Source organism: Trifolium pratense, linkage group LG5, assembly GCF_020283565.1.
Source record: "Trifolium pratense cultivar HEN17-A07 linkage group LG5, ARS_RC_1.1, whole genome shotgun sequence".
Taxonomy (NCBI): Eukaryota; Viridiplantae; Streptophyta; class Magnoliopsida; order Fabales; family Fabaceae; genus Trifolium; species Trifolium pratense.
The window spans coordinates 51,938,211-51,952,073 of NC_060063.1; the positions used below are offsets into that span (position 1 = coordinate 51,938,211).

The following is a 13,863-nucleotide window of genomic DNA, read 5'->3' on the forward strand; positions in this document are numbered from 1 at the left end:
CATGCATCAGTTGGAGTTTCAATTCGTTCATATATATCCTTTTTCCGACCAACACAGATCTTCTAGAAGGGTGCAAGCAACAACATCAATTTTCATCGAAATTAAAGCAGTTATAAAAATTTGAGCATGAAGAAATGAAAACAATAGAATCAGTATATTACGAGACTTAAAACTCGATCCATCGAAATGAGATGCAAAAAGAGTAATGAAAAGAAAAGATAGAGATGGAACCTTGATGACGAAAGCATAAACCATTGCGATGATTGAAGGATGATGAAAGGAAGTGTAGCAGTCAGCCGGGAAAGTTAGTTGTGGGACGTATGCAAGTAAGTTTGATCCTTTACGAGAATGGGGCTAAAACAATTCTATTATGACATTATTAGGGATTAAATAAGTTTTGAGGCTACAAACAAAAAAAACTCGTGTGAATCTTGTAAAAATAAAAATAAAAAATCTAGTGTGAATTTTTATTTTAGTTTTTAAAAATTATATTTTTTTCTCATGTTATGATTTTTTATGTATTCTATTAATTTTTTCGTTAAAAAAAAAGTAATTTGAATGAATGAATATGATTTATTTTTTTGAACAAATGAATGAATATTAGTATTTATTTTTTTTGGTTTACAATGAGCTGGGGATCGAACCCAGGATCTAGTAGCTTATAGGGGTAGCAAAACGGGCCCCACCCGTCGGGCCGACCCATTTACCCCCACAATTTTTGGCGGGCTGAGCCTATGTTTTGAGCTCGCGCCCTTTAGTTGGCCCGCCCCGCCGAACTCGCTTTAAAAGCGGGGCAAGCACGGGGCGGGGCGGGCCGGCCCGCGAGTTACACAAAAATATAAAATCTATTTTTTTAGTAAGGAATAATATAAGCTAACACAATCCAATAAAATACAACACTTATTTTAAGTAAATTTAGGTTTTTTTTCTTCTATATATTGATACAACCGCTGTCAAATTTATGATTACTAATTGCCGCTTTACTCTCTTATTGCATTTATTTTCTTGCTCATTTTTGTCTCTTCATACTCGTTCTTCTTTTTCACCGGATTTCTATCGTAACTTACTTTTTTTATTCTATTACTTGAATCAACGTCACATACGGTGTGATTCGCATTTTTTTTCATTACCTTAAACACATAGTCAAATACTTCATTGATGATTAACGTGACTACATATGTGTTTATAACTACTCGTCTCGTTCCGCTTTTAGGCGGGCTTAAGCGGGCCGAACCTAAAAGGGGCGGGCTTGCCTGCTTTGCCATCCCTGATGTCTTATATTAGTATTTATTTAGTCATAAAAAGAAAGAAAAAAAAATGTGTCAATGTTATATTTATCTTTCATATTTAATACAAATGTCTATTTTTTTTTAACGAAGCTAACAGTTTATGCATAAGTTGTTTGTATAAGCTCAAAAATAAGTTAATCCAAACGGACCGTATATATTTATATTTTTTTGAAACACACAACACACAAGACATACCAAAAAGAGGAAAAGTATTTAGGACCCGGACCCAGTTAAATTGATTTATTTTTTAGCTTATGTAAAACAAGTTATGCAAATAAATAAAATTTTATATATTATTATAAGCTTATCAAGATAGTTTATGAAAAACCGACTTATGAAGATATAATTTTTGTTAACGAGGATTTATAAATTAGCATAAAATCTTATTTATTTGCATAAACTATTTTTTTTTACTAACATAAACTATTTTTTTATAAACTTAAAAATATGTCAATTTTTTTAGTATAAAATATGTCAATTTATTCATTAAAGAAAGCTTAATTTTTTAAGTCCTTCTTCACCCAAATTTTGAGTGCTAAAGTCATATTTCAGACTGTTTGGCCCTTCGGTGTTTCAGCTAATATCATCAACAAAATAAGATTATTTAGTTGATAAAACTTACACCTAGTATCTTTTTGGAAAAGTCTTTTACAGTTTTACTGAATTAGTTAAATCTAAGGTTAAAATTTGTATAAATTTTGAGGTAATGTTCTCCTTTGAGTGAGGGATTTTAAAAAATAAAGAAAGTGTTCCGGTGAATGTGTAATTGTGTATACAAAATATAGTCTCATAATGAATAGACAAGTGATAAAGAGACAAGTTTTAGATCTGAAGGAAGATGAATATAAATATCTTTGTATATGCTCTTTGTTAAATCTATCATGAGTCAAGGTTATTATAGGGTTATTTATAGAGTCATGTTAACTTATGTTCACAAGTTATGGAACTAAAAAAGAAATTAATTAGTAAGTTTTGAATACAAATGTCATAATCCTTCAGCCCCCTCCTCTTTTTTTTTTTTTGGTACATCCTTCAGCCCCCTCCTCTATTAAATGGTAATTATTTTTTTTCATCTTGTTAATCTATTAAAGTGAGGTAGTTTAGGACCACGGTTCGATCCAAAGTTGACTGACGTTAGATTTAGTAGGGAGAATCACAGTTTGATCGCCGCAACTACGATCGAGAGGGGGTGATGAAACCACTTGATGTCATAACTAAATCACCGAACCAGCTTAGATGTGAGCCGAACATTAGTGTTGAAAACCAAAAATAAAAATAAAAAATGAGGTAGATTATGGTCCATTTTTTTATACGAAATCATCCCTTCGAAATAGTTTTTTCCTTTTATACGTCGTCTTGCTGTGCATATTCAATCAATTATGACTTTGATATCGTCAATGTTATAGATTCGTAAGACATGCATCTTGCCAAATTCACATATTCATTCTTAATTTGTTCATGTATTTTGCCAATTTGAATTAATATTATTTTTTTTTTCTATAAAGAGAAAAAGATGTTGAATACAATTCCTAGCATGTGTTAAGGGGACAAATTAACATTTTCCTTATTACGCGGAGAAACATAAAAGTGTTACCATAAACAATAACGAGTAATGACAACGATTCAGAGTTCAATTCCTTGAAACAATTCTTCAAAGACTATCACAAACTGGAGTTTCCAGGAGCAGATCCGATGAAAATAAAATAAAATAAAAAAATACAAAGTTTTTGGAATCTCCCCTTCAAATTTCAAAAGATGTCAATATTTAAGTACATTTGCTTTCTAATCCATAAAAAATAGTTAGAACACTAACCTATTCTCCACAATTTCAAAACTATTCAACATAATCAATATTCAATACAAATTTTCTCTGAAGATCTAATTAATTTTAGAACTATTTTCTTATGCTGAAAAATATAAAACTATAAAGAATCTCCATGCTAATTTACTTCAGTACCCTTGTGTGATATGAATAAGACTCTAGACAAGTGCCACACCACATCAAACGTTATTCTTCTACCTCTTTGAACCAAAATCTTGCGACGGTTGCCAGCAAAAGTTAACATCACCAAAACCGTGATCCATATCACCATGGTGGCTCGGAGAGACAAGATCGTCAACGACACAACTGCGGCCGCAACAGCCAAGTAAAGGAAGGGTACCTTTGATGTTGAATATAACACGGCAAAGATGACCAACAACGTTGTGATAATGATTATGCTAATCTTGGTCATAGTTGGGAGCAAAACAAGGTTTCATAAACCAAAGGAAGATGCTAAAATTAATGATGACAAAGAACACAAATTGGTGGGTATATATGCAATAATAATGTAATTAACCACTAGCAAGTGATTTGTTGGTTTGTATGAATGGTGAACTATATTATATTATTGCATCAATCATGTGTAGCACATGGGGTATATATAGTAGTTGTAATTGTAATATAATGTCTACGGTGTATATTGATGTCTGAGAAAAGGAAATATTCCTAAAGTGGTCACCAATTAATTGACCTATTCTTATGGAATATATTTTGTGTGTGCTACAGTGTGATATTCTTCTTACAGTCCAACATCAGGAATTATTTATAACCGCGTTATAATGATAAAATCTTTTCATATCTTTTCATATAATAATGAGAAATAATTTGATAAATTTAACACAACAAAAGAATCTTTATACGCCAAAAAAAAATAATCTTACTTATTAATTAGGAGATCAATTATTGTTATAAAATATAGTAATATCTGATTATATTCAATATTAATGGAAGTGATTTGTATTAATTGATGAAAATAAAAATATCCGGTTGATTGATTATTTTTTTTTCTTTATAAACGGTTGATTGATTAATTGGTAATTGGTCATGTATTTAAAGATGAAAATTTGATTATGTAAAGATTTGTCTTTATGGATATAAAAAAAAACAAAAAAAGATTTGTCTTTCTTTCTCTTATTTTTTTCAAAGACAAAAACACTTTTTCTTTTTAACCAAGTAATTGAGTTCTTGCAGGTAATAAGCTTTCTTAAAAATAGATTTAGTCTAGTAGTAAGGAGTTTGACTAGAATACACGAGGTCTTAGATTTGACCTTCATTGTAAACCAAAAAAAATATAAAAATTCCTCCAGAACAAATTGTTCGGAAGAATATGGATTCGTGAGCATCATTCTACACAAATTTTACTTATTTGTTGACTATTGGGAATGATTCTTAGGCAAACACTTATTTTAATCAAGTAATTGGATTTCGTGTGGTTAATAAGGTCACACAGAATAATTATTTGAAAAAATTCAAGTTCAATTTTAGCCAGAAACTATTCTTAGGCAAACTTTACTTATCCCCAATGCCCGAATCCTACAACTCCAAACCAACATCACTTCCTTCTCATTGTGGGTATCGCCATGAAACCCCAAAACTGAAGAACATCATCAAACCAAAAACAAAACAAGAACATAAACAAAAATAAGCGAAGAAAAAAATATCACAAAAGCTGAAAGCATAAAGAATGAACTAAGGGAGGTGGTGCATAAAAAGAGAGTAGAGCGGCCAACCGCCACATACGACACCACTCCCCAGCATATATGCCTTTATTGTATCGTTGACATAGCATGCAACGCCCTCCCTCAGTCACGTTGCATGAATTTCCAAGTGCTCAACCAAAAGAGCTTCTCCATGGCAATGGCTGCTACAATGAATGCCTTGCCAAGTTGCAACCTATCTCTAGTCTCCACATGTGGCAGATTGTAGCTCTCCTCTTTCTTTTGCCTATAACTTTCTCTTCCCTTGCAAGCTCTATACTAGATAGTTTTGCTGGTTAACACTGAGCAAGTACTAGTATTTGGGAGAGAAGGGACTAGGAATTTTTGTATATACTATATAGTCCAGCATTAAATCTCTGAACTAATTCATCAAATGCTTGAAAATAGTTGTGTATCATACACACTACTCTTACAAAAGCAATCGCGCCAAAAAGGATGCTCAAAGTTGTACTTGTTTGTATGTAAGTTACACATTAAGAACTAGAATTACAAATGCCCATGAAAAAATGTAGAAAGTAAACCACAAAGCTTATTAATTTTGGAGGAAAAAATGTGAAACTATAAATAACACAAAGGTTTGACCATTGGAGGAAAAAACTTCAAAATAAAAAGGTATTTTGTTTTCTCATTTGTCTATTGCATGTAAACAAAACTGTTATTAACTTATTATGCTGGATATTTAAAAGGAAATGATGTTACCATCCGCACCCCTTAGGTAACATATGTTGGGCAGCTTCCAGTAGCAAGTCCCCAATGCCTTGTTGGACCGTCACTTCATAATTCAGAGTGGCTGATCAAGATAATTACTTTTGGGAGTTCTAGGAGTTATGGGAGATTTGGGAGATCTGGCACTTTTGGGGGACATGGTATTTCCGATATACTCAGTTACATTTTCAGAAACGTTCTTCAACCAGGAGGTACTTCGCGTTACCCATCCACTCTGTCCTTCTTGCAATTCATGTGTGTTTTTCTTCTCTTCCTCTGCCAATATATCTAACCACCTCTCAGACATGTAAGACTTGATGGCTAGGATACCTTCATTTACAACCTCCATAGGTGGCAATTCAATAGGGTTCTGGTCCAAGTTTAGCTTGGTTAAACTATCAAGGCGACCAAATGTATCAGGAAGTGCTTGAATTTGATTGTTACTAAGGTCCAATTCTCTGAGGCTACTCAGATCACCAAATGTCTCTGGTAGTTCTTGAAGGTCACTGAAGTTATTACTGAGGTTGAGAACTTCAAGACTAGTCAATTTCCCAATTGCAATAGGAAGCCCGTGTAGTTCATTAAAACGAGCATCTAGATAGCGCAATGACTTCATCTCACAAACGGATGAGGGAAGGGATCGTATCTTGTTTAAACCAACCAAAAGCTTCTGTAAATTCTGTAATTCGTATCCAATGTTTGTTGGCAAATATGTCAGACTGTTAAAGCTTGCATCCAGCTCAACCAATGATCTGATCATTTAATGCACAAATAATTCAATCAATAATATAGACTTTCATATCTTAGATTCATAGAAAGAAACGAAGTAAGGTTTCAAACTGTTAATGTGATGTTATTCAAAATATTTGGATGCTTTTCCAAAGTAAATTTTAGGTTGCAAGATGTAAATTAAATAATCCTGAAATGACCTAGATATTGAATATTTTCATTAAGATTGAACAAATTTGTTTATAAGGAAATGGAAAATTAAAGTCTGTGAATGAATAACATGAGTTCAGTAAAGACATATAAATGCAAAAACTCATACTTAAAATCTACTGTTGTCCATATATGCTAAACCACGGTTACTACCCAAATTAACAACAACGAAAACAATATAAAGAATGGTATTCTCATAAATTTCGCTGTAGCATATCTCTTTACCTGCACTGACTGATGGAATCAGGAAGGGAACTCAACTTATTTCCAGAGACATTGAGGATTTTCAACTTTTGTAACAAGCCAATTGAATCTGAAAGTGACTCCAAAAGATTTGAAGAGATATTAAGCTCCTCGAGATTTTGCAACGCAGCTATTGTGTCAGGAATCACCTATCATGCAGCCAAAAATAAATAAACCACATAAAAAATCTCCTCTGGGAGTTCTAGCTCAATGAATGTAAATTGGCTCAGAAGAAGGCTCATTCATATTCCAGCTCTGCTCTCTGATTTCACCTTTGAGACTCACAATACATTTAACCCTATGTGGTTCACATGTATCAGTTACTTCTTGTTCATAATTTAGCCGGGGAAAACATTGCAATAAAATCCAAATAAAACAAGGAATTAAAACAAAATTCTCAATTCACAAACTTTAATCACTCAAAAAATAAATGGACCATTCCAAGATTATTTCCATTCCCAACCCACGTCGTTGACCAAACCCACATACTCTAAGCATCTCACAGTCACGGGCCTCATGCTTGAAGGGCTGTGGACCGTCATGAGATTTTGACTTATCCCAGATAGAACTAGAAGGCTTTATGGACCTCCTCTACTACGATCAGTCCACCCTCTAATACTCGGACAACACCTTCCCATACTTGACATGACGTGGGACCAACCAATCCAAATTCGAGTAAAATAGTGAGTACATGGTTGTGGTTAAGAAACCCTGGCTGAATAGCCTTAATATAGGGGGCAAGATATCCGCCGGACTAGAAGGAAACACAAGGCTTAAAAGGAGAGAACCACCAAGAAAAATTAAGTCATTCATTCAACCTAAACACTAAACACTAGATCTTTATTACCATATATCATCAACAATTGTTAAAAGGTTGTTGTAAAAACTATTCCTCTACAAAAGCCAAAACATACTTCAATAATCAACACTCATAGAATAAAATAAGCCTAATTGATTTAGGGTCCATATAGGAAGTGGGCAAGTGACATACACCACTTGAAACTCACACACAAGTGTGATGTCTTGGGTTCGAACCCAGGTGAAAATATTCAGCCTAACGGATTCAAACCCGGGTGAAAATATTCATCCTAACAATATCAGCATTTGAAACTTACACACACAACTGCGATGTCTTGGGTTCGAGCCCAGGTGAAAATATTCAGCCTAACAATATTAGCATTATGCCTCGTAAGTTGAACCCACAAATTAAGCTCAATTTAATCACCAATGAAAAACTAAATTAAAATTACACCTAACACTGAAAAGGAACTTTGCACATACATGAGATAAACGAAAAAACAAAATTCATAAAACCAAAGTAAGCAATGTTACCGAAAGCTGATTAGTGTTGAGGTTGAGCACAAGCAATGAATCAATGTTGCAAAATTCCTCCGGCAACTTTCTCAACCGTTTCCCAACAAGTTCCACGCGATCAATATCTTTTTCACGCGCCTCCAGCAATATCCTCGCAATACTTTCATGACATTCACCATCCTCAGCCACATCACCACCATTACTACTCTCACCAACATCACCATCATCTTCATAAATCTTCACAAGCCTTGACTCAGCATTCTTCAAAAGCTTCTCATAAGCATCAAACATTTCATCTTTTTGCAACAGCGACTTATAAATACGTCTCTCATTATCAATAGATTCTCTACATTTCGTCTCTCTTTCAGTAATATGAATCTGCCATTGTTGTTCGTCGATCTCCGGAGGTCGTTGGAGCGTCGCGATCTCTTCCATTTGACGAGACAATTGAACATCGAGATCGATCAATTTGGCTTTGGCAATGTCGATTTCTTCGTGAGTAGGTCGATCGCCGATTTGTTTTAGGACTGATCGGGCTTGCGAGACATCGGAAATGGCACGGGTCATGGCGGAGATTATTTTGGGATCAATTAGATTTGGCATTTGGCCTACGATTGCAGATGGGGAAGATAATGATGATGGGGAGTGTGGTTTTTCGACGTCGAATTCGCGTTTAGATTGGGAACGAGCTTTGGGGCTGAGAGATTGGAGACGAGACATGACGTAGGAGAGAATGGGGTGAGTCCCCGGATTGGGATCCATGGTGGTGTTAGAGTCAGAAAGTTTGAGAAATGAAATCGGATGAGAACAAAGTGAGGCACGCAAAGTTTATATAGTAGCGATTATTGGTTGTTGTGATTTAGAAGAATAATTGGTTTGATTGGTTAGTTTAGTACTGTGTGATTGTGTGGGGTAGCGTTGCTATTAAGCTGATATACGCTAAAGTGGGGATACCCGGTTGGATTGAGCTTCCCTGCTGTAGAAAACAACACAGTTTTTCGATCATTAATTATAGATCAAACGGTTCAGATTAAGTTGACGGATCTAGTCTAGGATTGGAAATTTGTGGCCGGAGGATAATAAGAATGTGGATTGCATGGATGGGTAGTTGATAAAAATTGCACTATTCTTTATTTTCATGAGAGGTGTTGTTCGTGATATTAAGCTTTTTCCATTAATTTATTCTTTGGAAAATATCATCAAAGGAGGATGGATCAGAAGAAGGAAAAAAAAAAAGACATGTCTTTCAAGCTAAACATAAAACACATGACCTTGAGCACAACATGCTGCCGGCCAAGGTTATCGATGTTCTAGGTAATTGGTTGACAAATATAGATAGAAATTCTAACGTAAAAAAATAATTTAAATAGATATACTACTTTTATTCGACATTATTATTACATGATAATAATCTTAAACTTACCACTAGATTTGATTTTCAAAAGCACAAAGAACCGCATATAGAGCAAACAAGAAGAAGGATTGCAAGGCAATTTATCTCATTCATCAAAGTGTCAGTGACATAAATTTTGATAAGATCTCAACATGCACATCATCAAAAGAAACTTGTGATACATTGGAGAGGTGTCACACTGGAGGCACGAAGGTAAAAAAGGTGAAGCTTCAAGCACTTAGAAGACAATACGAGCATTTGAGATGAAAGAACAATAAAAGGTTGAAGAATTCTTCAACGGAGTTAGAGTAATCACCAACTCTATGGCACAAAATGGTGAGTCAATTTTTGATCAACAATTTTGTGAAAAGATTTTAAGAACTTTACCTACAAGATTCGATTACATAGTATGCACAATCGAAGAGACAAAAGATATGACATAAGTGACATCATTAGAATTGCTAAGCACACTGTAGACAAGAGAATTGAAATTTAATGAAAGAAGTGAAGATATGGACTCAAATCAAGCACTATTTGCTCATTCTAAGAAGAAGGGTGGAAATGTCAAGAAACGATGGGCAAAAAACAAGAATAAAGAGATCCAAGAAATATCAAAGGGAAATGATGAAAAGGAGGACGTCAACACATCTCTATCCAAAACCTTAACGTCATCTCTTGTAAATATAACATTTTTTCTATCCATAATTGACGTGGTAGTATTTTCTCTTTATGCGGAGAGAAAAAGAATTAGTAATCACTATCAATTATAGAAAATGAAATTAAACGCATGAGATAATTTGTAGTGAAAGAAAATGAGGAAATTTCTCATAGCCACCTATTGTTGGAATGCTCTGGCTATAAATTCATTTTCATGTTTTCATTTCTATCATCAGAGTGTGAATAAATCCTTTTGAGAGATAAAAACCAAAAGAGAGTGTTATCCACCATATTTGTTGGTGAGAGTTGTAATAATCAATTTGAATTATTATTCATTTAAACAGAAGAAACTCTTGTTATTGTTATTGTTATTATTATTATTATAGTGGGAAAAGTTTGATTCAGGGATAATCAATCATCCGCCGACCTTGTATTAAGTGTGTTTTGTGTTATCTTTCCCCAACATGACGTAATACTTAATCACTCACACTTAAAATCCAATAATAACCATACTAACAATCCAATCCACAGTAACAAATAGACTTTACATTAGCTAGTAGAATAAGGCAATTGTGACAGCACCCAATAATGCAGCGTTGTGCAGTGACACATGCAAAACAGATTCGTGTACAAAACCAAAATTTGCAATTAACCTAGTAGTATATGGACAGCGAATTAAAATGCGAAATATAATACAATGCATCATATGACAACAACTTGAAAATAACATAAACCAGAATGCACAAATTCTTCTCTTCTCTTCCTTTTATTCCCCACTTGACAAAACTTTACTACTTTTTTTGCAACAAAATGTGTATTTTCTCATAAATCTTCATCTCCTACAGCATCTGGTTCTGGTTATTGATTCTCCCCTGATTTGGTAAACTCAAATCTAACATCACCTTTAACTTCATCTGACCTCAAATTAATACTCCCTCCGATCTTTTTATAAGAGAAAATTGACTTTTTAAATTCATCCAACAATTGATGTATCTAGTTTATACTATAGACTATACATTGATTATTCGATGAATTTAATCAATGTATCTAAAAAGTGATTTGTCTCTTATAAAAATAATCGGAGAAAGTAATTAAAATTACTTGTGCCCGCAAACCAGGATCCACACTAGCAATAATTTCAAACTCAAAACTCTATTTCTTTTTTTTTTTACATTGAAAGTAATGAACAGAGAAAACAGAGCAATACTCCATAGTTTTTTAAAAAGCTCAAGCAGATAAAAAAAAAAAGCTCAAGCACTATTACAAATCACTTTTTGCTATATACACCCTACTACAGATCAAGTACCATATTTTTCATCATCATCATCAACTGTTGTCTATTTGGTATATATATCTTTGTATTCTCCAAAAAACATAACTATTGCATCAGTGGCAATAATTATTACAGAAGCGATAAAGAAACCTAGGGCTTCCATCTAACTTCCCTTTGTAACAACTACCTTTCACTCCATTCCGAATCCCAATCGGATAACCAACCGAAACCGGCGAGCAATTCAGGCGGTTAATTCGATTCATAGCCGCATACGGCAGTGATTCTGCAGATGTATGAAGCGAACCAGACGGAGAGTGAGCTGCACTAGATGAAGAAGACGGAGGAGGAGATAGTTTCTTGAGAGATTTGAGCGGTGAAAGAATGGCTCTGATCTTCAATGGATGAGTTAATGATGAAGAAGCTCGATCATATTCTTCAATTATGTTTGCTAGATCCACATCATTGGTGATTGAAATCAATGTCTCCAAATCTCCATTTGGTAATGGACATTTTAATGTTACCGATGTTGAACCACACAATTCCATAAGCTTCACCATTAATCCTGTAAAAAAAAAACAACACGAGTTAATGTTATTGAAAGTAATTTGTATCTGGTTTATATTATAGATCAGACTAATTTAATAAATCTAGACAATTGTTAAAAGAAGCTCCACATCAGTCGTGAGAATTGTTTCTAGTTTATAAACTCATATTCAGACACTTTCAAACAGATGCGAGACTTCTTAACAAAATGAGTATTTTCCTATAAAAGAGAATCAAATGGAAAGTTTAACGGGATGAGAAATGAACCTGAGAAAGAAATGTGGGGAGGGATTGCGAGGACTCTAGTGTGGCCGCCGGAGTAGCGAAGCTTGCCGTCGGTGAGGCGGGGGAGGATTTTGCCACCGTAGCTAAAGAGAAATTTGATGGTATTTTTGGGATTTGATTCCATGGCTAGGTGTCGAGGTTTGGTTGATTAGTTAGGTAGCAGTTACGTGGAAGAGACAGAAGAGTGAAGAGTTTGGAGTGTTGCTGCTTGAAAACTCTTGTTCTTGGGTTTGGTGGGTATTTATAGGAGAAATCTTTCCTCACGTTACGGTAAAGCTTACACGGATAATATTGTAAATCACACAACACGCCAACATGGTATGGTATCTGTCAAGAACAAGAATAAAATCAAGCATAAAATAAGTATATTATTTATCTAAGGTTGTGTTTGGTATAAGAGAAAGACGGAAGAAAGAAAAATACGGAAATCAATAATAAATTTAGATTAAGGTTGTGTTTGGTATGAGAATGGCTGTGAAGTCCCGATATACCAAAAATGACGAAGTATCATGTCTGATACTTAGGGTCTGTTTGACTTGGTTTTTTTCCCTCTTATTTAGAGTTTATGCAAACACTTATGCAATTTCTATATATTATCATAAGTTTGTCAAGGTAGTTTATGATAAAATAGCTTATAAAATTACAATTTTCACTAGTGTGAACTTATAAAATAACATAAAACGTGTAACCAAAAAAATAAAATAACATAAAACTTAATTTATATTGCATAAGCTATTTACATAAGCTCAAAAAAAAGCTAGGTCAAACGGACCCTTACTCGATACCGATACTCTTTGATACACGTATAGGAGAAGTATCGACAATTAATATTATTTTTTTTAAAAAAATATAATCGATACGTGTCGGATACTTCTCCGATCGGAAAAGTATCGGACAATTAATGTTCTTTGATGATGAAAACGTAAGAGAGGAGACAGATACAATTTGTGTTTCCTCTTAAGTATTGAATGTTAAAGTATGATGTTTTTTATGTCTTTTTTTTTGTAGTACTGGTGATATTGTTTTGGATGATACTAATTGTCCTTTTTGGGAAGTACTTAACTTAAGATATATAATAGTCACTTGTTTGCTCATTTTGAGTAATTTGAATGTTAATTTTTTATAATTATTGATTTTAGCTATGTTTATATATTGTGCATTTATATATTTAATTTTTAAATAACGTATCCCCGCAATATCGTATCGAGAATTTTGAAAATTTCCCCGTATCGATAACGTGTCGGTATGGTATCACATATTTGGGCTTCATAGGAGAATGGTGATATGTATTATGGCTTGAGAATATACGAGAGAAACACATATTTCTAAAAGGAAGAATAACTTTCTTATAGTTTTTGGTTGGATTTAACTCAACCTTATAAATTTGACTTGTAAGATGATGATTGTCTTTTCTTATAAACTTATGTCCAGGTCATTTCACATCTTATGTGGGACTCTTAACACACCTCATTCACGCCCAAACGCTATAAATAGTGGGTGACTTGATCGCGGAAACTTGATAGCAGATGGTTTAACGGATCTTGGAGGAATCTCTAATACCATCTTGAAAATTTCGATTAGGCTTAACTTAATCATATAAAATCGACTTGTAAGATAAGGATGTGGGATTCTTAACAAACTTCAACGTAGGATCAGAAAAATTTGCATAGGTGAGGAAACAA

The 13,863-nt window shown here is 33.9% G+C and overlaps 2 protein-coding genes across 2 annotated transcripts; both read right to left on the reverse strand.

The window, feature by feature from the left end:
* Positions 1–5,338: 5,338 nt before the first annotated feature.
* Positions 5,339–10,143, reverse strand: LOC123885301 (plant intracellular Ras-group-related LRR protein 1-like). The gene is made up of 3 exons (XM_045934580.1): positions 8,049–10,143; positions 6,699–6,865; positions 5,339–6,286 (listed from the first exon to the last, which is right to left on the reverse strand). The coding sequence occupies exons 1-3, from the start codon at positions 8,790–8,792 to the stop codon at positions 5,611–5,613; spliced, it is 1,587 nt and encodes a 528-aa protein (XP_045790536.1). The 5' UTR covers positions 8,793–10,143; the 3' UTR covers positions 5,339–5,610.
* Positions 10,144–11,213: 1,070 nt separating this feature from the next.
* LOC123884617 lies at positions 11,214–12,405 on the reverse strand. Its single transcript, XM_045933753.1, has 2 exons — positions 12,164–12,405; positions 11,214–11,915 (listed from the first exon to the last, which is right to left on the reverse strand). The coding sequence occupies exons 1-2, from the start codon at positions 12,303–12,305 to the stop codon at positions 11,467–11,469; spliced, it is 591 nt and encodes a 196-aa protein (XP_045789709.1). The 5' UTR covers positions 12,306–12,405; the 3' UTR covers positions 11,214–11,466.
* Positions 12,406–13,863: the final 1,458 nt, after the last annotated feature.

What these genes read in the sequence shown, in the direction of transcription:
- LOC123885301 (XM_045934580.1), bottom strand. Translation starts at nt 8,792, where the DNA reads ATGGATCCCAATCCGGGGACTCACCCCATTCTCTCCTACGTCATGTCT. An exon ending in TCAACACTAATCAGCTTTCG is followed by an intron (nt 6,866 to 8,048) that starts GTAACATTGCTT and finishes GCTGCATGATAG; the next exon opens with GTGATTCCTGACACAATAGC. An exon ending in GATTCCATCAGTCAGTGCAG is followed by an intron (nt 6,287 to 6,698) that starts GTAAAGAGATAT and finishes TTAAATGATCAG; the next exon opens with ATCATTGGTTGAGCTGGATG.
- LOC123884617 (XM_045933753.1), bottom strand. Translation starts at nt 12,305, where the DNA reads ATGGAATCAAATCCCAAAAATACCATCAAATTTCTCTTTAGCTACGGT. An exon ending in TCCCCACATTTCTTTCTCAG is followed by an intron (nt 11,916 to 12,163) that starts GTTCATTTCTCA and finishes TTTTTTTTACAG; the next exon opens with GATTAATGGTGAAGCTTATG.